This window comes from Sturnus vulgaris, chromosome 3, assembly GCF_052056855.1.
Source record: "Sturnus vulgaris isolate bStuVul1 chromosome 3, bStuVul1.hap1, whole genome shotgun sequence".
Classification (NCBI taxonomy): Eukaryota; Metazoa; Chordata; class Aves; order Passeriformes; family Sturnidae; genus Sturnus; species Sturnus vulgaris.
Window position 1 is genome coordinate 18,739,292 of NC_142245.1, and position 26,387 is coordinate 18,765,678.

Here is a 26,387-nt window from a genome sequence, read left to right on the forward strand (position 1 = left end):
TGCTATCACAAAGCAGGGCACCAGCTCTCATGCCCCTGAGCGAGGAACTGAGCTGTTTCTTGTCTTGGGAAAGTCCAGATTTTGTTTCAGCTGTGGCGTGGGAATGTGACAGAATACAGTTATTTGTTTAGATTTTAAATGGATTTCATCTGTGTGTGAATAAGGAAGTATATGCCACAACCAAAATAGACTTGGTGTGAGCACAAAGCACACACCATCCAAGAAGGGGCCTGATGATGTTCTGCATTAAGCATGCACTGATGTGATAAACTCCCCAAAGAGGTTCATTTCAGCTGCCAGACTCAAGTTTAGAGAAGTGGCTTATCTCCAGGAGGAAGGTATGTCTTCTGTGTCGCTCCTCAATGTCCAAGAAAACTTTACACTTAGAGAATTGGCTGACAGAAGTTGTGGCAAGCCACTGTGTCTTAATTTAAAATTTACACCTGTTAAATGCTTCTTGATGTATTGCTTTGAATGTGGCATCAACCAAAGGCTTTTGCTTTGGAAGAAGCCACGGGAATGACATTGGATGTCCTGGCTGATGTTAGCAAATTTCTTAAAAGATTTCATTAATCTTACCTGCAGACTTTGGAATTTGGCCAAGCACTGGAACAGGCTGCTCAGGAAAGTGATGGAATCACTGTCCCAGAAATGTTCAAAAATGTATAGTTGTGGCCCTATAGTTCTGAAGGATCTGGCAATGTTGGGTTAATGGCTGGATTTATGACTTTAGAGGTCTTTTCCAACTTTAATGATTCTACGGTTCTATGAGCTAGGAAACTTTATTTTCCAGCTGGGAGATAGACTCAGTCATTGCTGCATGTTCTCCCCCAAGCTTTTTCTGCTGTAAGGTCTGTTATCTGATGTTTTGAAAACAAATTAAATTGTAGGAATGCAGCATTAAATAGTGGAAATGAATCTAACAACAACAAGAGGGCAGCTGGTGGATGAACAGAACTGTATGTAGGTGCTGAAAGTGTTAAACCATTGGTTTTCTCTTCTTTAGCTGCATTTTCTCTTTGTGAGGAAGTTTGACAACACGGACTAATCGAGGTCTTTGTGTTGAATCACTGCCTGGAAAAGCCTTATCTTGAGCTGAAGAGTAGCTGTATAAATTAGGTGCCAGAATTTCAACATTGCTGGAAAGAATCCAGACTTGTGAAGCTGCTGTGCCACAGCCCGATGAGCTTAGATGAGCAATTCTCTTGGCATGTTCCTTTTTTTTTTTCTCTTTTTTTCCACAGCAATATGAATTCCAAAGCTTTTCCTTCCTTCTGGGCTCTTAAATCATATCCTTCGGGAATTAGAGCTCACAAGTCTGACTTGGTGGTGTTTTAACAGTAGGTGGCAGTGGACAGCAAATCTAACCCAGCTGCCCTCCTGTACCTATTCGATTGCTACTGTTCTCTTGATTTATGACTAACTCTGAAATTATTGTCTTAGAAGCAGTCTAAGAATCATATTCAGCTTTTTGCTGAAGAATTGAAGGGTTTAGTAAAAAATACCGATAGGTCCAGGTTTTTTTTTTTTTCCCCTTTAAATTCTTATGAGTTCTTGCAAAAGGAATGTTACCTGATAATCCTCCAAATTTTTGTCAAGACTGTAAAAGGAGACTTGGCTAGTCTGGAAGTAGTTTTAGGCAGTCTGGTAGAGCAGAGGATGTGAAGTTACTATTAAAATTGCTTAGACAGAACCCTGAAGGAGTTAAGTGGAGTTTTTGAGTTCTAAGTAGTGTGCTGAAAGCATGAAATACAGCAGTGTTTTCCAGCCCTGTCCTACACATCCCATTGTATGGAAAGACTAATATCAAGAAAAGAGGATACTGTTTATTTCTACTGATTATCATTATCAAAACCGTCTGTAATGTCTCTGCTACTGCAGGTTTCTGTGATTCAGATCAAGTAGATCTCCTGTGGAAAGAAGAATGATTCGGCTACATTTCTATTTAGTGGCTTGGTGGACTTTTTTTTTCCTTTTATTGGACACTTTTCAAGTCATTCTGGGGGTATGAACTTCCTTTGAACCCTTGCTGTGATTACTTCTAGGGAACTGCATGTGGCCTTACTCAAGTGCAGCATGCTCTGCTTAGGCCGCCAAAAATAGTGGGAACCAGGGAAGAGGTGCAGAGCTTCAGCTGTCTGTGCCATTGGCTCCGGGTGCTGTGGATCTCCTCTTCCTTTGTCTGGTAGCTCTGTGTATGCAGGACTGGGAACTGCTGCCCCTTGCCAATGCTCCTGGGCATGGCTCAGTTATCTCCAAATGTCCACACTCTGGAGGTTGAAGCTGCGGTCAGAAACCTCCCGTATTTCTGCTCCCTCTGGGGAAATCATCAGCTCTCTGCTCGTAAACAAAAAAGTCTTTCCTGTAATTAATAACCCTTTGTGAGAAGTTCATGCCATGCTTTTCTAGTGAAATCATGTCTGGGTAGCTGTGAGAAGCAGGAATGTGAGGAGGGTGAGCAGTGCTGCTGAGATAGGCACCAGTACAAGTGGTCTTGGCCCCACTTCACCTGCAAACCTGGCCAGGCACTGTTCCCTCTGCTGGGGAGGAGCTGGGATCTAAAGTGCCAGAGCAGATGGCACTGAGGGCCTTCATTGCAGTGTATGAGTCACAGAGCCTGTACAGAACTGGAAATAAATAGGTGCACCCCTTGGAGCTTCATTTCCTTAGCAGGGATGGGGTTGTAGTTCTGTGTGGAAGATGTCAAAGTTAGAACTTGAGCCAAAAGAGACTTCTGTGGGTTGGCCTGCAAGAGGCTTGTGCTAGCAAAATGTGGCCATCTTACACATACACTCATCTGAAACACCTTTTCTACTTGATTTTTACCTATCCATTTCCAGGTTTATTTTACAGGCTTAATTTGTTATTTTAATATTCTAATTATTAAAATGATTTGTGTCTGTATTTAGGGAGTATATTAAAAGATCACATTCCTGATTTTATCCCTTACCACCTAAATGCTTCTAAAAATTCAGCAGAGATTTGCAGAATTGTTGGATGAAGTGTATCCAAAGAGGGACAACAAGGCTGGTGAAGGGTCTGGAACACCAAGGCTTCTGAGGTGGGACTGGGGATTGTTTAGCCTGGAGAAAAGGATGATCAGAGGGACCTCATTGTGCTCTACAGCTCTATGAAAGGAATTGTAGCCAGGCGGGAGTCGGTCTTTTCTCCCAAGAAGTGACAAAGCAAGAGGACATGGCCTCAAGTTGCACCAGGAAAGGTTTAAATTGGATATTAGGAAAAATGTCTTCATTGAAATGTCCTCATTCAAAGGCTGCCCAGGGAAGTGAGGGAGTCACCTTGCCCAGAAGTGTTCAGAGGACACGGAGATGTGGTGCTTAGGGAAACGGTTTAGTGGCAGACGTGGCACTGCTGGCTTAATGATTGAACTCAATGATCTTAGTTTGCCAAACTCAGTGATTCTATTACTCTACAATTCTAAGAATTTCAGTTCTCCACTGACACTTGCTTTGACATGTAACATTTTTATCCTGTAAGATAAATCTAAAGTGTGAGTTTAAAAAAGACTAGCAAATGAAAACTGTCTTTGTCAACCTTCTGTGCGTAGGGCATGAGGGCAGTGGAGAAGCGAATCGGGAAAGAGCTGGAATTCACAGATGCACTCAGCCGGTGGGATATCCACGGGGTTTGGGAGCGTGTCGGTGGGAGCGGCGTGCTGGGAGCAGCAGTTCGGCTCTTCGCTCCCGGCTCGGGCGGCGCGTTTCCCGTCCCGGAGTCCCAGAACCGTGTGGTACAGGGCAGCAGCCCCGCTGGAGACGCGCGTTTCCCGTCCCGGAGTCCCAGAGCCGTGTGGTACAGGGCAGCAGCCCCGCTGGAGACGCGCGTTTCCCGTCCCGGAGTCCCAGAGCCGTGTGGGACAGGGCAGCAGCCCCGCTGGAGACGCGCGTTTCCCGCCGGGACAACGGGGAGCCGCTGCTCGGGACGCGGCCGGGGCGCGTACGGGGCGGAGCCGTGACGTCACAGTGTTGCCAGGAGACACCGCTCTGTGTTCGTGAGGCGCCCAATGGGCGCCGGGGGAGGTGACGTCATGCCGGCGGCGGCGCCTCCTCATTGGCCGGCCGTGGCGCGGGGGCGATGTGCGCGGCGAGCGGGGTGGAGGGGGAGGGATGCGGGAGCGGCCCCGGGATCGGGGCAAACACGTACCAGGGAGCACGGCTCGGCTCGGCCGGGATTGTATCCCTGTCCCCCCCACTGCAGCAATATTGTATTTAACAGTGCTTGCTTACCGCCTAGGACTTCCTGGGGAAAGGGGCAGGGGGGCGTTATTAATGCTCTCAAAGTTTCTTTAATGCTTTAGAAAAAAGAGATGTTTGTATACAAATTAAGTTCGTGTTTTGCTCTTCTTCATCTGGGAACTTCTAATGCCCTGCGCTTTTATCCTGCCAAATCACTCCGAAAATTTTAAAAAGAGAAGTAAAAACAGATGGAGCTGGTTTTCCTGCCGAGAGAGCCCTGTGACGGTGCTGATTGAACATACTTTTCTTCCAAGCCTTGCGTGAACTTCTGAAGTGCTGCTTGCAAGGTGCCTGTGTTTGAGATGGGTACCCTGCACGCTGCTCCAAGGACGGGAGAGCTTTTCCCTCCCATCTCTCAAGTAGTGGGTGCAAAAGATTTGTGGAGGTGTTTTTTGGACAGCCCAACTGAGACTTACCTCAATGAGGTCTGATTTGATCGACTCACTAGATCCAACCAAAAAAAACCCCAAAAATAAAACGTGCCCTGGGCAGGGATGCTTATTGACTGCGTACACGAGGAGCTAAAAGGGATCTGTAGGACGATCGGTCTGAGGCAGTAGGGATGGCAGGGGCTCGCAGATCAGGCTGGGGGAGGCTTTGCTGTTGAAACCTGATCTTGGCCGGTGGCTTCCCACCCGCGCTTCCGAGCTGCCGATCCAGGGAAAACCGGGCTGCGTGTGCCCCTGCCCTCCGTGGGGCCCCGAGCCGGTGCAGGAGGAGGTGACCCGTGGGGATTCCCACGGATCTCTTATTGTCACAGCCCCGCTGAAGGCCGGGCCCCGGCAGGTCTGACTCCCTGCCGGACCTCTCCGCGGCACCCCCGGCCGGGGCAGGAGGCGGGCCGGCCCCTCCCGGGGGTGGGCGGCGGGCGGGGCGCGCCGGCTCCTCCTCGCCGGGCCGGGGTTAGTTTCGGAGCAGAGCCGGGGGTGGAGGCGGCGGTGGGAGCGTGGCTCCCGGTGGGAACAAAGCGGAGGGCGGGCGGTGAGGCCAAGGCGAGCGCCTCCTGCAACAGGTCGTCCCGGCGGCAGCGCAGCCCCTGCACCCCCCGGGCCGCCGCTCCCCGCTCCGGGTGGCGGGGCCGGCACCGGCCGCCCCCATGCGGTTCGGCTCCAAGATGATGCCGGTGAGTCCCGGACCGCGGCGAGCGGAAAGTTGGAGCGGGGCAGCGGGAGGGAAAATGGATCCGGCGGACGTGGAGGGGGGCGGGAAGCGACCCTCCTTCCCTCCGGCATTCCCTGCCCGCCTTCCCCCGCTCAGCCCGGGCTCCGCGGCCGCGCGGGGGCTTCCCCTCCCCCCTCCCGGGTTTTCCTTTTCTTCCTCTTTCACGCCGGGATCAGCTTGTTAGACAGGCCCGCTGGAGCCGGGCCAGGGCCGGGGGGGCCGCGGGGCCCCGGCAGCAGCGCGGGGTGGAGAGGGGCCCGCGGCGCCCGGGGCTTTTCCTTCGCCCCGCTCCCGGGGGATACGGCTTCCCCGGCAGGGCTCCCGCGGGCTAAACGGGCACTTCGCATGGCTCCTGCTTGCTTCTTCTTTGTTTTTTTTTTTTTTTTTTTTCGGGGGGGGGTGGGTGGGTGGGTTGTTTTGTTGTTGTTTTTTATGGTAAAAAGTTCTTAAAGTCGGTTTGAGCCGTGCTGCTCCTGGGGGACAGGGGTGGCTCCTTTTCTTTCGGAGCTCCCGGGGGAAGATGGTGTCCGCGTTGTTTACGGTTCCGAGTGGCTGCGAGCTCTCGGGCAGCTATTCCCCACCTCGGCCCGGAGAGTTTCGGGAGCTCTTGGCGGTGCTGTGTGCTAAACCTGCCCGGCTCTGGGAGGTGTCTCTGTTTTAGCACTTTCACAAGGCACACTTAGAGGAGCACCACCTCCTCTAAGGAGTTTTACCGTGAATTTTAAAACTGCACCGTTTTTGAGGTTAGATGAAAGCAAAGCCCAGCAGCTTTTTCCTTAGTTTCCAGCACAATATATGTGAAAGTGCTGACGTAAAATAGTTTCCTTTGAAAGTACACCTGCCACTAAATACCTGGCTTTAGTGGCAGGGATGCCCCGTGAAATCCATATCCTGTTGTTCTGGTAGACTGGAGTATGTACAGAAAATCCCGACAAGCTTAATACCTGTTTAGTCCGAGCTGAGGGTGCTTTAAAGTCTCCTCTGTGCCATCCTCCCCCGGGCGATGTGGCCTGTCTTTCCGAGGAGCTTTGCACGCATAGGTGGTTCCTTCACCCTTGTATTAAAGATTATTTCCAGTTTAACTCTTCAAAGAACTGACTGAAGCAAGCGAAAGAGGAGCTGGACTGAAAGGTGAAACTGGGAATCCGTGCTGGAAGGTTTCAGGGAAGCTTGTTTTGCTGTAGGTGTGAGGTTCTTCCCCTGCAATTAGGAGGAAATAATGAGCGATGATTTGATCTCGCAGAACACTAGAGAAGGCTGGTGACGATTGCTGTAGCTAATGAGGGAGGAACAGACAGAATATGAGCACAACTAGATAAAATAGCATATGTGTTGTGCAACAGTGGTGTTGTCTGCCTGGAAAAGCTTAGGAAAACGAGCGATAAATATAATAAGGTGCTAATTCAATCCATGTCAGAACTGAGCTAGGTAAGCGCCCTCATATATCAGTGAAATCTCCAGGAGATGCTGCTGCTGGTGAGTTCCTTGTCACTGAGTTCAAATAAAGGAAAAAACAAACAAGCAGCAATCTTATCCCATCAACATTTGCGGGTGACAAGTTCCAGAGTGTGCATGGCCCGGTGGCTTAGACTTGTTTGGTTGATGACTTAACTCATTAGTGATTCTGGTTTTTAACACGTAAATAAAGGGATGAATACAACCTTTTCACATTGTGTTTACTGCGAATAAAGGGAGGCTTGTGATGGTTGAAAGTGGCTTAAGGAATTAAAAATGTAAGCATTTAAAGTATTAGAACTTTTAATTCAGCTTAAAAAGCTTTTCTCCAGATTTCCTCATTGTCTTCTAGTTAATAAAAAATCCCCCTCATTTCTCTTTTTCACAAAATAATATTAAAAGTTCGAGCTGGGCTGAGAAAGAGGTTTTGAAGAAAGGAGGGAGTAGGGCATTAAGGCTCTTTTATTTATTCAGTAATGAAGTGTTCATAGACTTCAGTATCTTTTTCTGCATTGTTTGAAGAATGAGAAGTAGTAGGCTGGCCCTAAACCATCTACAAAATGCTTTGTTTCTTAAAGTTTAAGATTTCTCCTTCTTTTCCCCACCCTACAAATAAAATGATCTCTATATGATTTTTAGCTCTTTGCTCCAGGTCCATCTCCTGTGCTCCAGAAGAGAGAGTGGGCAAAGGATTAAACAGCACAGTTTGTTGCCCAAGTGGGAAATGCAGGCAACGTGAGCCCAGCCAGGAATTTACCTCTGAGCAGCTGCCAGGGAAAAGCTGGGAAATTGCTGTAGCAGCATAACTACTTGTGCTCTTGGGAGACTACCCTGAAATGGGGATGTTTTCCTTGTGGTAATGACCTGTAGGAGCTAAACTGCTGCTGTAACCATGTGTCAGGGCACTATGATTGAAAGTCTGCACGAGGGTGTACTAAGAAGTAATTTGTGTGTAGCTGCACTGATGAAGGTAATAACAGGGTTAATGCTGGCAAACTGTGTGAGGTTGTCTCACCTTTCATCTGTGAAGGCTTGTGGGAGTGTGACTGGTACTGTTAAGTAGTGAAAAGGAGTTGGAAACAGTTTCTAAAATAGCATTATTTTTCCACAGCATAGTTGATATCTCTCCTTTTATTTTACATTATTACCCTAAAAGGAGCATGTATTGAGAAATAATTTGGGTCATTATGCATGCTGGATAAATGTTTGGGGTTTTTTTTTTTTTTTTCCTGTCAGAATGTGGGATGTGGTAGATTGAGCTACCCTTTAAATACCCAGAGAACTTTTTAGATCAAACCCCCTTTATCTAGATGAGGATTAACTTTTCAGTTTGAATTATGTGCATTGATTATTGGGGGCCTCCTGAAATCAGGATGGATCCAGACCTACAGCTATATTGTTAGGGACTAACTTGGCAAACTTAATTCCTTAGTAAGTTTTGCCTTCTGTCATCAGAAATGACTGACAAGTCTGACACTGGAGTTCTTGATAACCATGTGTTCTTTTCTAATCAAGTTAAGCTTTCAAGTGTAACGCTGCAACTTTGATACCACAAGGAGTGGTGCTTTCCTTCTAAACTCTGACATCTTGTCCCAAGTGATCTTCCTGGAGCTGCCACATCCAGTAAGCACTTCAAGTACATATTTGCATTGCAGAATGCTCACTAGTTTGTGGATATGTGTACGTTTAACCTTTAAAAAAAACCCTACAACTGAAGCTGTTTTGCAGTTAATTGGAACTGCCACATGGATTCTGATTTACTGAGGTAGTTGAGTAGTAGCCTGTCTTCGGGAATTTTTGTAGGAAACACTTTTCTGGTAGTTTAACTAAAGAACCTTTACCAGAAGTGAATCTCTTGGGCTTTGTAAGATAAGATGTAAGTTTATAAACAATCTGACTCCCAGCAAAGTATGTGAGAGGAATAAGTGAACTATAGGATCTCAGTGCTGTTTCCTGTGGTTTTTTAATTGTTTATCTCTGATCAGGTTTATCAGTCATTAACACTGTTTTTCTTGGCCCCTTTTATGGGTTTCAGTTCACAAATGGGGTTTCAGACTGTGAGCATTTCAATGAATATTCTGCATGTCTTCATCTTATTGGAGGATTTAGTTTATTAAGTGTTCTTTTAACTGAATATCCACTTAATGTTAATAATTTAAAAGTTTTAATACTACATTCAAACACTTTAATGTGGTACTCAGTGTTTTTAAGTATTCTGTCTAGAGTGCTAAATAATGCTTAGGTGATTGTTCTGCTGTCTTAGCTCTAAACTTCTCAAACCTCTTGCACTTCTCTTACAGACACTGGCCTGTCCTTATGCACAATAGAAAACAGCCTTGAGGTTCCCAGAATGCTCTTTTTATTTTTCCCCTCCCTTTGCTTCATGCTGTTCCAACAAGATCTTTTTTACTTTTTCTTTTTTGTTCCAGGAGTAGTTTTAAATGCCTTTGCTTTCTCTTTTGTCTTTTTAATACCACAGCACTCTACCTGCAATTTGTGTTATATTGCACAGCAGTGTATTAATATCTTCGTTGCTTTGTGTGGCTTTTATCAGGCGTGGGGGAAGGGCAATATTACAAATTCATAACAGATCAAGCTGTGGGGACCATGGGAATAGTTAATTATGCCTCTTCTGATCTATTAAATAGTTCAGGGGCTGAGTGCCTTATGGGGCTCTTGCATTTACAGTTTTGAGGGTTAATATGCAGTCATGAAGTTTGGGATGGACAGGTAATTCGTGGAATTTTGTTTGGTCTTTTCCTTCCTAGTGTTGTCAGATGGGATCTCTGCTTTTTTGGTGAGCAGATCTGCTTTGTGGGGTTAATTTCCATGCAAGTCAGTTGGGCTTTAAAAGAGGCAGGTATAAAGGTTATTTCCACAGAATAAACTAGCGGGATGGCAGTGTGCCTAGAATTCCTTGCAGATTATTGATGGAGAAACAGTCTTGCAAGTGCTCCGTTTGCCTGGCCTCTTGTTAGAGAGGCCATTTCTCTGGCTGCTCCTTGTTAGCAGCCTGCCTTGGGGACTCTTCTTTCTCTCCCACTCTGTGTTATGGAGCTTGTTTAATTACATGCAGAGTCGTGTCTGGCTGCCATGCAGCCTCCCTGGAGGAAGACTCGGGTAACCCTGAGAAGATTGGCTCAGGCTACTTCCTATGGCTCGGTGGCACAGCTGGAAAAGGACTTCTTGCTTCCCTGTGCATGTGCCCACTGACAACAAAGGAACGCCCAGATCCTTTTATTGTCTGGGCTTTCACCGTCTTGTGAAATGTAAAACTTACTCTGTGCTCTGGAGGATGCTCCTATTCAGGAGGTAATGAGCAGATAAAACTTCTCTTTGCTCTCAGTTTTATTATCTTGAGGCCTGGTTTCTCTCAGCTTAGTCACTTGTGAGTCAGACAAAGACTTTTTGATCTTTAGTTCCCAAACAGTTGGATAATACTGTGAGTAAAGGTCACCAGAAATCCTGGACATCATGTGAAGTGTACTTAATTATCTTAGTCACCACTGCTTAACTGGTTTAGAGGTTTCAGACTTTTCTGTGGAACATGGAAAATTTAAAATGTTGTTTAAAACTGTGTTAGGTAACTTGCTGTAGTTCAGGATAAATGTTCATGGAGAGGGAACCGTGAGTTGGGACAGAGCAGCAACTGTGACTGATGTGTTAAAGGGCACAAAATTCTGCTTTTGCTGTTTGCGTTTAGTTAATCATTAATATTCAGGATCTTGCTGCTGCTGCTTAGAGTTAGTCATGCATGTGTCTTCATTGGGTATTTCACCATAGGGATGGTATTACGTGGATGTTGAACCCACTGGTGTCTAAGGATGAACCTTTTTGTTTTTGTTTCTATGGCATTAATATCAGTTTTGTTTTGTTTTTTTTTTTACTGAGCTGGTGATGTAGTTCCTGTACAAATGTCTTCTGTGGTGCCATGATGCTTCCAGGTCTTAATAGGATATGAACCTTTGGTAGATGGCTGTGTGCAGTGCCCTACCTTTACTGGTGTTTATTTTAAAAAGGAAGATTAGGGGAAAACTTTGCATTTGTCTAGGGTTTTAGTTTTTTTAAAAACCCTATTCATATGTTTATTTCATCCTCCTGCAAAGTAAAGCATAGACATTTTAAAATCAAGCTTGTACTGCAGTTATCACTCATTCTATGTGGTTCTCTTGATAATAAAATTGATCCTTAAAAGGCTTTATCTGCAGTGTATCTGGGTTATAGTACCAAACTCATGTAGAAACATGGACGTGTTCCCCCAATTGACATGCAGATGACTTTAAAGGTTCTGACATTATTATTTTGAGTTATTCCCTATCAAATCTGTAAAATGCAAACTGCTATGGATCATAACTTTGAATAAAGTGAACAGAGGCTGCAGGGAGGTCAAGCTATTTGTTAAAGGTCATGCAGTGAGTTCAGCCTGGGATGTGAGGGACCTGCAGAGTCAAACCAACTGGTGCCTTTTGGTGCAGCTGGAATATAGGTCTGTCATATCCAACATCAGTATTTAAATTATTTGTAGGGTTGATCACAAATGGAGAGAGAACCCTGGTGATAATTTGTGTTCCACACCTGAGAATGGGCCCTGAAAGAGATGCTTCTTCATAAATCCTTTACAAGTATATAAAAGAAATATTCTCATTTCACAGTTTAAGATGTATCTTGGATAAGAAGCAGCATGCAGGGTTTGTTTTGTCTTTTTGTTGAATAAGTAAGGAGGTTTTTCCTTGTCATTTGATACTTCTATTTTGTGAAACTTAACTGTTTAAGGAGTAATTTAGATCTAATCTAATCTTAGATTACTGGTTTTCCACTATTTCATTAGGGTGTTAAATCCCATTTTTTCTTGGACTTGAAAGCTAAGGGAGATTCTCTGGAATTGGGTGTTTTTCTTACCTTAATTTTCCTTCTGTCATTTAAAAGAGTAAAATCCTTTTTTTTTAATCTTCTTCAGTGGATTCTTTTTTAATGAATTTGAGCTGTGTTCTGCACCAAACCACAGTAACTCCAGTGTAGCAGCAGCCTGTGAGTGTGTGAACAGGGAGCTGGAAGGCTCCATATAAGCACTGCTGTAGTTGATCCTTCTTTTATTCTCAAGGTGTGGAGGCTTGACCTTCTACAAGGTGACTGTCTCCTTCCTGAGTTTCAGTAGCCACAAGCCTCTTCAGCAAGACACAGGGATCTCACCTCCTATTCCTTAGTTTTGCTGGACAAAGCTGAAGTTGTGCAACTTGGCTGGGCTAGCAAATAATAGGAATTTAGAGGAGGGCTTTGAATTCCCTGTAGCTGGGTCTCTTACTCAGCTGTTTCTGTCATACCTGTGCACAGTTATAACTTGTTAATTGCCCTGCTGCCTGAGGCTGGTTGCTTGTCTTGTGCACTTTCTCCTATTTTTGAAGAGTTTGCAAAGACTTTTTTTCACTCTGCTCTCCATCTATGTAAGTATTTGCTGTCCTGAATGCAGAATCGTACCTAGATCAGTGTCTGAATCATGAAGAGCAGTGGTTGTTCGCTCCTGCCTGACTTCTCCAGACAAGTGAAACCCTTTCTTGCCAGTCTTTGGATATCCTAAGCCAGTGAAGACCCTCTAAAGGATGGTATTCCTAGAATTTCTTAGAGCTTCCCTGGTCTCGGCTGTAGTAAAACTGCGTGTCGCTCAACATAATCAAGTGTTCGGGAGAAGCTGATGCAGCAGGGAACGATTGATTTCTGCCTGTAACAGAGGGAGGGAGGCATCACTGAGTCGTGAAAGGCAGAGTGCAAGGAAGCAGGCAAAATGAACGTGACCTCCCAGGAGAATGCCAGGAAGCTCTGCTGTGAAATACCAAGGTGAAAAAGGGGCTGTGCCATGGCTTGTGTCCAGGTTGTGTTCCTGAAGAGCGCTGCTGTCCTGCAGCCTCTCTCTCAGTGACAGCTACGTTTGGCTGCAAGGAAAGGTTTGTGCAGGGAAGCCATGGAAACTGCTCTCTGTGCTTCTTCCCTCTGCCCTATTGTGCCTCTGCTGCTGTCTGTAGGTCTTGCCCAGGAGGCCCTTCTGCAGAGAGATTTACCAGCGTTGCACAAAAAGCCATTGTTCTTTAGGGTACTTACTTCTCTTGCAAATAATACTTAGCAGTGTTGGCTAAGAGAAGAAGCTTTCTACCTCCAGGGAAGCTGAATGAGCAGCCAAGCAGTACCAGGCTGAAAGGGACAACTTCTGAAGCTCTTGAAGCAAGAGGAGCCTGGCATAAAATGAATGTTATTTGTTTAAACTCTGCTCTGTTTAATTCATTAAAATAGGTGTGACATCACCTAAGCAACCACCGTTCTGCACAACACTGTCTTGTTCACTGTCATGACTTTGGTGACAACTTGGAAAGCCAAAAGCCACCCAGCAAGCTCTGCTGCCTTGCCCTGCTGAACTGTTCTCCCTTCATTTCTCAGCTGGTGTGTCTGCACAGAGCCTGCTATTGCCTGGAAAGAGCTGTGGGGAGTGAGCACACTTAAATAAAACCTGTCAGACAGTGATCAGCTCTACAATCTGCCACCCTTCTGCAGCGTCTGGTAGAGTGCCTGAATGTTTAGGATGCAAGTTAAAGTGTGTAGAACTCCACATCACAGGAGCAAAGGTTGGATCAAACAGGCTGCTTGGGCTCATGGGCTGACTGAAGGGACAAGATTTCTCCTTCCCAGTTCTGCTGTAGTTTTATGTATCCTGTTACTGTAAAGTGGTTGGCTAAGACTGTTTGGCCATCCGTGGTTTCCAGTGTTGGACTAGCCCCACTGATCCCTTTAAACCTGTGAAATAGCATCAAAGATCCATCTGTTTTGTTGCAAATGCTCAGTTTGTCCTCTGTGCCAACTGAATGGGTGCTGCTGTACTTACTCATGACTTCCTATGTGTTTGCAGCCCAGATGTAGTAGGGCAAAACCCCTCCTTAGTGGCTTTGAATAATAATAATAATAATATCAGCTGTGTCAAATAGGTGTGGTCACCAAGCAGGGGCATTTCGTGCTGGCCATGTTTGGCATGACTGGTGGCTGTGTTGATTGTCTGCAATGCTGTGTGTCCTGGCAGTCACCTGGATGTGTCAGGTGAAGGTCATTGCCATGCAGCAAGAGTGTGTACCCACCCAGAGCTGGTGGTGAATTGGGAAGAGCTGCCCTTCTGCAAAGGTGTGGTGTGACATTACATTTAATTAATTTAATAGTAGGATGCTACTCAAATGGATGGTCTTGTTCCTTTGGATTCTATCCACACCCAAAGCCACGTGTCTTTTGTGGCTTCCCCTTGAATTTAGTACGGACTTGAGAGATGGTTTGTAGGAAATGCTGCCTGCACTAAAGGCAAAAAGGAGCTGAAATACTTCCATGGTGGAAGTGGTTTGTCATGTGGCTGTGCAATCAGAAATAACGGGTGGATTTGGGAAGATCACGGTGTTTCTCAGCTCACCGTTTAGGTTGGCTGAGCAGGAGCAGTCAGATGATACCTTACCCTCTTCCTACACTCCTTTGGACTTGGTAATGCAGGGGAATTTCTCCACCATCTTTGTGTATTGTCACGCACTGCAAGGATTAATTTGGACTAACAAAAACATATAATTTACTCTGGTGATATTTAGAAGATCTAAAAAGGAAGCCTCTAAATTGTAACAGCAAATACATAGGAAGTCAGAGGGGACTGTGAAAGCAGTAGACAGGCACGCTGCTGTGCTGTGTGGACTGAAGTTCATAGTTCGGGTCGGTTTGGTTTGGTTTTTGCTCGTCCTGAAGGTAGGTGGCTGAATAACATGTTCTGGAATTGCAGCATAAAGGAGATATCAACCCAGCCCGTGGTGTGCTAAAATGCCTCTGAATTTGCCATTGTAGGAATGCATTTTAGGGTGCCAGACTTGTCAGCTTGCATCACAGAACAGCCCAGTGTGTCCTGTGACTTTGCCCACACTGGAATTAACCTGTGTGGTTAAACATATCATTGTTTCAGATGCCAGAAATGGTGTCCTCTGACCTAGCTATGTGTGTCATGAGTGTTTTGGTTTGGATATAGATCTGTTTTATGGAGCTAGGACACAGGTTTTGACAGCTGTTTTCCTGGAGGAGTGACTAATACAATGTATTTTCAAAAGTGTTTGGCACAGAGCTCTGTGAAGTTGCTGGGTTTGGAGTAAGTGAGTGTTCTACTCTTCTGTTTTTTTCTGACTTGCTATATGATTTGTTTTGTGTTGCTGTTACATCACAAATCTGCTTTCTTGTGTATGTTTTTTGGTTTTTTTTAATACTGTTTTAGATACACTGACTCACAAAAAAAGAAATTCCTCTCTTCTGCTTCCATACCCTGACCTCTCCCATGGGTGTTCCCACCAGCACAGCCCCCTGATATCAGTAAATAGAATTTAAGTAATAAATGTGCTTGATGTATGGGTAGGCACTTGCTGTATGATAAATGTGACTTTTCCTTGCGTGTTCTGGTGGGCTGAGGTGGAGTTGCTTCCTGGTGTGAATGTCGATCGTCTTTTTATTGGTGAGATTATTACGTGTTGGGTGGAAAAGCAGAAAAGGAGTGTTTTTTAAACCCAGAAAGAGTTGGTGTGTTCGGCAGTGGGAGGTGTGGTGTGGGTGGGACAGGTGCCAGATCCTGTGATAGCCTGTGTTGTTTAGGTGTAGGTGGTGTTAAATACGCTTTCATCCCTGATGCACAGCTATTTTTGCTTTTCTCCAGGAAGAGTCTTGTACAAAATCTTTTTTTCTTACCAGGAAAAACACTGGTCTGTCTTTTCCTTGTGAGGAAGTACCTGCTTTTTAAAGGACTGTCTTGAGATGTGTGATTCTTCCAAGTCCTGACAGGGAGTACTCAGTGTGGCCCTGTTTTGGTCTCTGGCCATGGAGGAGGCTGAGGGAACCATAAGGCTTATTCCCAAGCAGCAAGAGTGGATTACTTTCTTTTTTATTTTCCTTTATGTAGTTATAGCTACTTTTTTTTTTTTCTTTTGTACAAAGACTTTCTCTGGGTTTCACATAAGTGCAGAAAATTGAGATGATTCAGGCTTAAGCTTGAGTTCATAACCCCACTCATTATGCTTGGATGTTGCCTTGGCTTTAGGATCCTTAGGAGCAGCCTGTGTTTTGGTACTGAAGAGTGGGTGGAGGAGCAAGTGGGAACCTCCTGTGATTATGTTGTATGAGTTGGACCGTTCCCCTTTTCTGTAGTAGGTCTCTATTGTAAGAATTACACTGTACTGTTTTTTATCTACCTGAAAATAGCATTAATTTCATTCTGCAAGGTTTGTAACTTGGTGCTGAATGCAGAAGATGAGGCAGTCTGCCTGAAGGGGCAAACTTCCAAAGATCCAATTCTCCTTTGCTGGCTCCAGGAGGAGGAGGAGCAAGCTGCAAGTAGGACACCAACAGTACAAGCCCAAACACCATGTGTGGGCTTGCTTTTCTGACATTCAGCTTGCAGGAGTTTATGGTAAAGTGTCCAACAGTGCAAAAGCAGTGCCTGCAAGGAGCCACGAAGGAGCCACGGGTTTGGGGAGAAAGGGAGCAAGTATTTTGGAGTGGAAGGAGATATGTTGAAGGAGAGGAGCTACACAGATGGCAGTGATAAGATCTGTGAATATGCTGCTGTGTGATTTAATATAAAGAGTATATTCAGGGCTTGTTTACTCTGAAATTTTGCAGTTGTTTAACTACATTGGTGCAAATCCAAGTGGATTCAGGTTTGAGCAGAATGAGCTGTAGATGGTATTGGCAAATGTGGGTGCTCAGTAAAAGGCTGTGGTTTCCTACATGTATTGCTGAAACCAGTGTATTTTATGCATCTTACAGGCCAATTTGTTTGGTTTTTATCCTTGTATTGGGTTTGTACAGCCGGGTTTTGGTGGATGGGCTACATGGGTGGCTTCTGTGAGAAGCTGCCAGAAGCTTCCTCCATGTCCAGCAGAGCCAATTCCAATGGGCTCCAAGATGGATCTGCTGCTGGCCAAGGCTGGACCAGCCAGAAATGGTGGCAGCACCTCTGGGATAACACGTGTAGGAAGAAGGAAAAAAAGATATTGTGCAGATGTAATTGTGGCTGGAGAAGAGCAGAGTTGAGAATATGTGAGAGGAACAACTCTGCAGACACCAAGGTCAGTGCAGGAGGGGCAGGTCCACAGGGATGCAGAGATCCACCTGCAGGAGAGCCACACTGGAGCAGGGGGATGCCTGAGAGGAGGCTGTGAATGGGCTCTGAACCTGCGCTGGAAGAGGCTCCTGGAAGGGACCCTCAGACCTGTGGAGAGAGGAGCCCATGTGGAGCAGGTTTCCTGGTAGGACCTGTGAGCCAGTGGGAGACTCACACTGGAGCAGGCTGTCCCTCTGGAGCACTGCACCCTGTGGAAGAGTGACTGCCTTGTGGAGTTTGTGGAGAGCTGTTAGCCCTGGGGGGGACTCATGCTGGAGAAGTTCATGGAGAAGTCCCTGGGAGGGACCTGTCACTGGGGCAGGGCTGTCTCCCTGATCAGCAGCAGGAACATGTGATGAGCTGACCACAATCCCTATTCCCATCTCCCTGCACCACTGCGGGGGAAAGGCTAGAGCTGCAAAGGTGGGAGAAAGGTCTTACCGTACTTATAATCCTGCTCTGAGATTTTTTTTTTTTAGTCATAAATCCAATTAATATCTCTAATTTGAATCTGTTTTGCTGTGACATTATTTGGGGAATGATCTCCGGATTCTTATCTCAATGTATGAATCCTTCATTATATTTTTTCCCTCTTTGAGTTGCAGAGGGGAGTAATAGAGAGGCTTTTGGTGGGTGCCTGGCATCCAGCCAGGGCCAACCCACCACAAACTTTTAGATTTTTTTTTTTTTCCTACTAAATGCTGATGTTGCAATAGATACTTGCAGAGCAAAAGTATGGGTGGCTTTAAAAGCCACCTTTGAGATTTTCTTGCCTTGTGTGATATATGGTAGTTCAGCCAAGGAATGGGAAGTTATGTTGCTCCTGTGCTGAGTGTTCATCCAAAATAGTGAATTTTATTTGCATAGACCTTTCTGGTGTCTGGCTTGTGGGAGGACTTTTGCTTTCTTGTGTATAAAAATGCCTGAAGAAAAATGTCAAGTTGGAAAATGTAACTTGGGTTCAAAGTAAAAGTCTGTTTGGAAAGCTCTCTTAAAGACTGCATGCATAATGCTCTGCTGAAAGAAGGGGGGATGTAGGTCAGGAATCCTGTGTTTACCGGTCCTGATAGACTTCACAAAATTAAAATTGCTAATCTAAGATAATGATTTTTTTACAAGATTTGGCAGGAAGATTGTTACTGCATATTCCTCACTCCTAAGTCTGAACTGCAGTGCCGAGTTCTGTTGTTGAGGTTGCAGTCCATGGAGTACAATGAGAGCAAACCTCCATCCATTAATTTCAGGCAGTAACAATACTTGGCCAGAACTCGAGCTGTTTCCCTTGCAGCTCTTCAGATTCCCATCATGATGATTCAGATGCCTGATAGTGAGATGCACTGTGGCATTTGTGCTGTAGCCTTTGCCCAGTGGAACTAGCATATACCATAAGCAGATGGCTTTCATTCTGTTCTCTCTACAGTAAGGATAAAAGAGAGGAGAAAAAATAGGAAGGGGAAAGCTTCCTCTTTGCTGCTTCCAGCTCATTTTCCCCATCCCCTCCTCAAAGTGCATGTTGTATTTTAAGTCCTGGAAAAAATTGACATTTTTGCTAAGGATAAAATACAAATGCGCGAGAAACTTATCGTTTAAATAATCTGTACAAGTAGAAATTACCATTCCATTGAGAGTAAAGGCTCAGTCTTGTTTTCTGCTGTGACACAATGAAAAGGGAAAAGGGCTGTGCTTTATATAGACTTGTAATAATCTGAACAATCCCATGGTGCTTCCTACTGTACTCCACCTATCTTACATCATAACTTCCTTTCTCATATTTATGGCCCAAAGCCAGTGCAAAATAAACGGAGTAGTGTGTGTGGAGGGTGAGATGGCAAGAGCTGAACTCCATGTGTTTGGGTGTGGCTGGAGGCAAGAACTAAACTTTACTCTGCGTTTCTGTTGTTATTGAACAGCTGAGTATGGAAAGGATCAGGGATAGCAGTCATCCTGTGTGCCTGTCTTCTAGTAAGTCTATTATTATCTTTTGCTTACCTTAATCTTTTGCTTACCTTAATCTTTTTAGGCACAATAAGTGAGGATGTTGCCTCCTGAAGGGCGGTTTTCAGGTTCTGGGGCACTTCATGCAGAGGAATCACTGAATTGCTCTATTGTTGTGGTGTCTTTTGCACTGAATGGGGAGTTGTAACTGTGCACAGTTCTGACTGCTGCTTATCGGAACAGGAAAATGTGCCGTTGTGCAGGCTGACTTCGGGTGTTTAGAAAGTTGCATCAAGTCAGCAAAAATACCTGTTTTAGCCACTGATTTCTTTGTAGCCATCTGGGAAGGTGCAGCATCATTGCTCCCACTAGGTAAGATGCAAGACTTAAATTTAAAACTTTGTATGTGGAGGGGTTTTGTATTTATCAGGGAAGACTTAACAGCAGTTTAAACTGTGGGTGGAAGCAGTTATTTCTCATTTCTGTCACCTGTACTTGAAATGTGATAGTTAATCTATTAATTATAAAATTTCTGTGTTGTTAGTTTTCCAGTTAACTAAAACTAGCTTCTAAAATTACATTTTAGTTCAGGATGTAAATTCGCAGAAATTGTTTAGGTTTGAAAAGACCTAAAGAATGACTTTTAATGCCTCCTTAAAAATGAGAACTGAGAAAATTGGTTATGCAAGCTTATAACCATTACTTGGCTGTGTTATGGAAATACCAGAACCTTCAACACAGGTAATGAGTGCTTGAAGGGATTAGGTTTCAGTCTGAAATGCAGCTAATACAGAATGTGGTACAGAATTATGTTATTAGCTCTGATGCAGGGTAACAAAATGAATCAAATTTTCCAGAGGCAATATGCTTGTTTGGCTATCAAATAATGGGATTGGCTCTGGTATTGCCTTCTTGTATGCCTCAGTTTCCCTGGCTGTAAAGTAGGAAACAGCTTGCTTGTGTCATGACTTCCTGGCCATCAAGTGCTTTGAAGCTGAAGAATACTGTGTGAATAGATGCCATGGTATAGTGCATGCTGTGCAGGAAGCCTCCATAAAGTTAGGAAAGCAGACAATAGTGGAAATCAGGGTTAAGTTGTTATTTTTAAAATATATTCTGTACTTGATTATATTTTGTAAGGGACTGAGTTTTGCTGATTGTTGCCCATTGCTGATGTTTTGATTGAAATAAGTGTGGGTAGGGGGGAAATCTGTCCCTTTTAACTCAGGTAGTTTCAGGAATTAAGTATATTTTAATTTACATCATGCCCCATATAATAGTGTTTTTTGAATATTTGAATCCTGAGTACTTGAATGCTATTAGTGTATTAGAAAGTGTCCAATTTAGCACCTTTATAATAACTGTGTGACATCAGCTTTATAATAACTGAGGAGTAAGAGAAGTCTGATCCTTGCAGAAACACCATCAAAGCTGAAAAGTAAATTGCATTTCTATTCCCCCCCTTTAATCAATAATTGAGGCCTTCAGATCTAAGGAGAAGAGTGATACAAGGCCTTTGATGTGAAATGATATCTTGTTGGATGGATGTGAATTATAAGACTTGTTTGCTCAGGTTAGTTTTTGGAAGTGATTTCCTTTGGGTATGGTTTGTTTTTTTGGTTGGTTTGTTTGTTTTAATTTTGTTTTTAATTTTTGTTTTGTGGGTAACAACAAAGCGGGAGTCCAAACAGAGTGTGGTCATAGCCTAGCACTTTTACAGAGCTGGCCATTCTTTAATATTTTACTTTCAGTTGAAAATGTATTTGCAGATGCTGAGCCCTGTTGTATTTAATATTGGTGTAATTGTATGAAATAATCCTGTTGATGAGCTCGGCAGTGAATGGGTCAGATTTGCAGGCTGTTTGGGATGATGAGAAATGGAGGATTATAAAATGGCCTGTGATTTGCTTTAATTGATGCCCTCTTCTGTCCTTCTGTTTGCCTGCTGTTCTTACTATGCTCCCTTCCTGTTCCTGGGTGTGTTACAATCCTGACTTAGTGGCTGTAGTTGGAGTTCATTCATAAATAATGAGTTGAAGCAAAATTATATATTTTGTGCTGATGGTACTCAAAGTTGTACTTGACACCAGTGTGGATTTTTTTTTTTTAATATTTGTGACTGAAGTGGCAGGCTTTTTTGAGACATGAGGTCCTTTATTTTCAGTACTCTACATCCAGTTGTTTGGAAGTCAAACACTGCAGTCATTCCTTGCAAAAACTCTCCCTTGCTTTAGCTCGTGTGACCTTGTTCTTCTGTGTGATGTCCTTGGTGCAGCCGATCGAACTGCCTCATTTGGTGGCTCCATAACTGCAAACTTCTATTTTCTAAGCTGCAGCAGAGTCAGCTGGAATCTGGGATGTGATTTTGAAAGGGACTGCTTCAGTAGTTACACAACACCTCTGGTTTCTCTCAAGTATGCCAAAGTACTGCAGTGTTTTTATATTTTGAAAGCTTTTCAGTACCTGTAGTGAGCATGTCTTTGGGCTGGGAAAAGGGAAGGAGATGTTTTAGTTTAGACCTTACTTAGGAATCTGAGTCCTGTTCAAAAAATGCTTGGTCTGCGTGCTGGACATTCCTAAACCTCAGTCTTTGAAAGTCTAGAGGAAAAAAACCCTCATCCAGGGCTATATGGAATTGTCAGATATTTGCTATATGGAATTGTCAGTAATTGCTTTCACGCTATCTTTAAAAAAAGTACAAGATCTGACTGAAATTTGTCTTCCTTTAGTTCTTTTTAAATCAAGTCCTTCATTTATGCCTAGTTTGAAACAGAATTTTTTTCATGTACTTTTTTTTCCCCCTCCTTTGAAATTTCTGAATGTTTGTACACAACTGTCCTAACATCTTCAGTTTCAGGGAGGAGCAAGAAACTTTCGTGCTCTAGGAGGATGTAAGGATTCCAGCTTCTGAGCAAAGTGTCAGGAGAGCACTCATTTCCTTTGTTTCTTGTTGCCACACAGCAATAAGACAGTGATATAAACTAACTGGTAGGGTGGTTAATGAATGCCACAGTGGAACCAATCCCAGGGGAAGCATGAGTGAGTCCTTGGGATCCCGGTGCAAGCCCCAACAGCTGCCAAAAAAGAGCACCAGGAGGCATTTGGTTCACATTTGGTTTTCTTACCTTTCCCATTCCCCTCTGGGAAGAGGCATCTCTGATGGATGCTCTCTGGTCAGCTTGCCCTAGGCTCCAGGGTGTCCAGGTGGGCAGCAGGACACCCCAGGAAGCCCTGCAGGTGAGCAGGCAGTGGTGACAGATGTGACACCATCTGATCCGAGAGGAGCAGAACTACTTAGAGAACTTGATCACCTCAGCATTGCCCCTGGAGATAAAGGGAATCGGGATGAGATAACAGCAGCATCAGAACATTTTAGTTGCTTTAGACTCTAAGGACTTTAAGGTATGTTTCTTAGGAAATTTGCAGTTTGGTTGCTTTTCCTTTCCTTAGTTCCTAGAATAGGTGATGTAGACACTCCCAAGTCCCAGAAATGGCCCCCCCACAGGTTTGAGTGCTCTTGGCTTAATGTATTTAGTAATTATCCTGAGCATTGTGGATAGAAATGGCAACTCGTGATCCTTCCTGTGTAGTTGTCTGTATTGCTAAATCCTGAGGATTAACAACTGGATATAGGCAGGCACACTGAAGAGTGAACAGCCATGCAAGGGTCAAATTAGGTCTGCTTTGTGTATAATGCCATGGTTTTATAATTTTCCCTTAATTCCCATCTGTGAGCTCATCTTTTAAATTAACAAATGTAATTGCAGACACACAGCTTGTGCCATTTAGTGGTGTTCTGAATACAAGGTTGTATGGCATTAAATGTGAAGGGTTGACATGTTTTACACACCTACATAACCCCGCTGTAAGTCTGTTTGGGAGCTTCCTTTTTATTTTATACTCTTCTGCCCCAATAATTGTGATTAAAAGATATTCTTACCTGGCTGCACCTGACATCCTTTACTGTCAGGGGAGTCAGAGACACAGCATCTGAAAAGGTAGTGTGTTCTGTGACAAGAGATTAAAGCCAAGTGTCAGAGTTCCTGCTTGGAAAGCTTTGTCTCTTAATTTATTCAGGTCACTACCTCCTTGTGCTGTAGGCAGCAGAGCCAGTAGTGCCCATCTTCACTATACATAGTAAGTGTGGTAAACTGATCTTACCTACCTCCACACTCTGTCTCCTAGTTTCCCTCCTTACAGGCTCCATGTTTGGCTTTTTTTGTTTGGTTTTCCTGTTGATTTTTTGGGTTTTTCCCCTCCCATAAAGTGACAAGGAAATGGGCGGGGGAATGTAGCCACCAGGCAGTTTTGAGCTCGCTTTCAGCAGGCTTTTTCCTCTCTGTGAATATTTCCAGAAGGTGCTTGGGAATTTATCAGAAACCCTTGGCTTGGGGAGCTGGGCAAAACCAGTGGTCAGAAATTCTGTGCTCTTGGTGCAGTGCCAGGACCCAAAAAACACCGTTTGCAAGTGTTTATTCTGCCACGGGTGGGCCAAATACTTGCGCTCTGTGTAACAAGATGTGCAGTCTGGAGTGTTTTTGTCAAAGCTTTTAAAAGAGTAAAGGCAGCCTCTCACATAGGGTTGAAGGGGGATCTTGGCACTCAGAAGAGCCCTGGAAAGGCTTTGGAGACATGAGGAATGTGCATGTGCATGGTTGTATTCCGTGAGAATCCCCAACAGAGGATTCGTAAAGCTGTGAAACAGATGGGGCTAAATTTCACTTTGCAAAGGCATAAAAAACTCTTAATTCCATAGTGTTTAAGCAAAATTACAGAAATAGTGCATGTGGTAATGGTTTTGTTACTTTTTATTATTTACATTTATTTAGGAGGTTATTTATATCTCTCTCCCCTTGTTTGGTTTGGTCTCCTTTTCCTCCTTTTTGACCTTTTGAACTGTTGTTCCTAAGGATGTAAACCCCTTCCACCCTTTAGAAATGAGGGCAGACAAGGATTTATGTATTTTCTTGAGAAAACACCTTTTCTACCTGTATGAAAAACCCTGAACTGTATAGATTGCTGTTGCTTGAAATGCTTAATGGAGTAATGGAGATATTTGAGTGATCTTTGTGTTGCTGGAAGCTGTGTGACTAACAGCCCGTTGAGACTGAAGCACAGAATTGGTCTCAAGAGAACTGACATTAATTTTTAGCTAGCAGCTAAACTTTGATAGCAGTTTAATATTAATAGCATGTAGTGAGATGATGCTCAGAGGCAATAATCATCAACGTTTTCTATCAAATATGGCAACTAATTTTTTAGTCGTTGTAGCAGGAAAGATACGAGCAAGAACATCTGTGTGGTGTGTATAAACAGAAAAACCAAAGATCAAGGATCCTTCTTTAGCTCTGAAGAGGAAGCCAAGTAAAATATCCTTAGTTTCCTGAGAATGGGGTTTGGGGGGTGATCGTGTATTCAGGCTGAGACTAAGAGCACAGCAAGTTGAACTTGTGTTTCTAGGAACCTTTCGATGAAATATGTTACGGAAATGCAAATTGTGTTTCCACTTCACTGCATGTGTAGTAAGCTTTGGTCTTTTTTTTTATACCAGATGTAATTACCATTGTTTTTCACTCCTGCTGAGTCCAATGATGGCAGGATACATATGCACATAGTAAGGTGGGAGGAGTTCTGACACATCACCTGAAGAGAGAAGGAAGGAGCACCAGGTCCAGATTTAAAACCCAGTAATCTTCCAGCAATGTAATTTAATTGAGCAGGTGATTACTTCTGCAGGGTCTCTCTTGCTTATACCGTAAAGAAATCTGGGGTTGTTTAGAAAATTGTACCCACTGTAGCTGATAAGACATTATCTGTGTGGGAAAGAATGTATTAAACGAGCAGGTAGTGACTCCAAGGTGCTGCTTTTGTGTTGGAAAGTGACCGTGTGCTGTTCCTTTGTGTTTTGCAGATGTTTCTGACCGTGTACCTCAGTAACAACGAGCAGCACTTCACTGAGGTGCCAGTGACCCCCGAGACAACCTGCAGAGATGTGGTGGAGCTGTGCAAGGAGCCTGGCGAGAGCGAGTGCCACCTGGCTGAGGTGTGGTGTGGCTCAGGTAGGTCAGGCTGGCAGCTGGGGAATTACTGGGCATTCTCTGCTCCTCAGGAGCTAGAACATGGAGACCTGACAGATGTGGTCCAGTCCCAGGGAGTTTTTGAATCACCATTTCATTGGTTGCTTCATCAGACTGGCTGTATGATAATGCACCTGCAAGAAGGCTCACACGTGCAAAACTGAGTGAAAAGCGAAAGGGAATTTATGCATGCAGATGTTCTTGTGCCTGTGCAACCCTTCTGTGACTCAGATGAGTCTCAGGGGTGTGAGGGAGTTTCTTTCTCTTCCTCCTCCTCCTTCCCCACAGTGGGATCCCAGCAGCCTTTATGGGGATTTTGAAGTACTAAGTCTTGTTAGTTCTGTGACTAGTTCAAAATAATTTCTTTATAACCCCACAGCCATTTTCACTTGCAATGGCCAAATAAAGCTTCCTTTTTCTGATGACACCTTCAGTGTTACCAATTGCATTGAGTGTGAATGGGAAGGTGTTAGCAGAAGTAGTGGGAGCTACCTGGTGTGAAGTGCCCTAAAGAAACTGGGTGACAGGGAAGTTGGAGAAACTACTTTTGATTGTCCTTTCAAGCCTGTGGAAAAGGAGTTTGTGCATGTGGCTTGTAACTTTTTTTTCTTTTTCTATGCTCTTCTGATCCTGGGAGTTCAAATCTACCTAACTTTCTGTGCTCCACTGGAACTGGAGAATATGTCAACAAATAAAACCTAAAATATTACTAATGTCTCATGGCCTAAATGGGAAAAGGCTCTGGACTGTCTCCTGTCTGCAGGAGGTAGTCTTTGGATACTGGGAGCCATCCAGAGGCATAAGAGAGATGAATCCCTGACAGGATTTTGAGTAATGAAAAATAATTATGTCTGAGCCAACCTTTTTGAGATGCTTCAACAAGATTATAAAAGAATCAGATGATAAGGTCTTATATTTCTGTCTTCCTCTGCTGTTATCTCAGGCTCACATCTGCTAAAAGAAGTCTTTGGTGAGATGGATATTTGTTTAATGCTATGAGATACCTGAGTTATCTCTTGATATTTACTTGCTTCTGACAGAGATGTAATGTTTCTGATATTTCTAAGTCTAAAAAATGGAATAGAATTCTTTTCTTCTCCTTAGAAGAGAAATAAGTTTTGCTTCTTAAATGATAGTAAAATAAAATCACCAATTCATCATGGAAAGATGTCTTCTAGGAATGTATTTTAATTGTACATCTTTGTCTAAATCAACACAATACTGAAGTCTGCAGTGAAAGAGAAGTAAAATAAAGGTTTAGGTAAAATTACTGAATTTATAGTTAGCCTTAGTGCCCACATGCTGTGGTGAGGGACAGGGTTTTCCTGTTGGTACTGAACTTGGAGCTGTGCTAGA

The 26,387-nt window shown here is 44.1% G+C and overlaps 1 protein-coding gene across 2 annotated transcripts in view; it reads left to right on the plus strand.

Moving 5' to 3' along the window:
- Positions 1-5,256: 5,256 nt before the first annotated feature.
- TP53BP2 (tumor protein p53 binding protein 2) overlaps positions 5,257-26,387 on the plus strand; it is a 51,060-nt gene continuing 29,929 nt past the window's right edge. The window contains exons 1-2 of one of the 2 annotated variants that reach the window (XM_088161131.1): positions 5,257-5,379; positions 24,866-25,013. In XM_088161131.1, coding sequence (XP_088017257.1) covers positions 5,353-5,379; positions 24,866-25,013 — 175 coding nt within the window. In that variant the 5' untranslated portion in view covers positions 5,257-5,352. The remainder of the gene's footprint in view (positions 5,380-24,865; positions 25,014-26,387) is intronic. The other variant, XM_014877433.2, reaches the window with a different exon arrangement.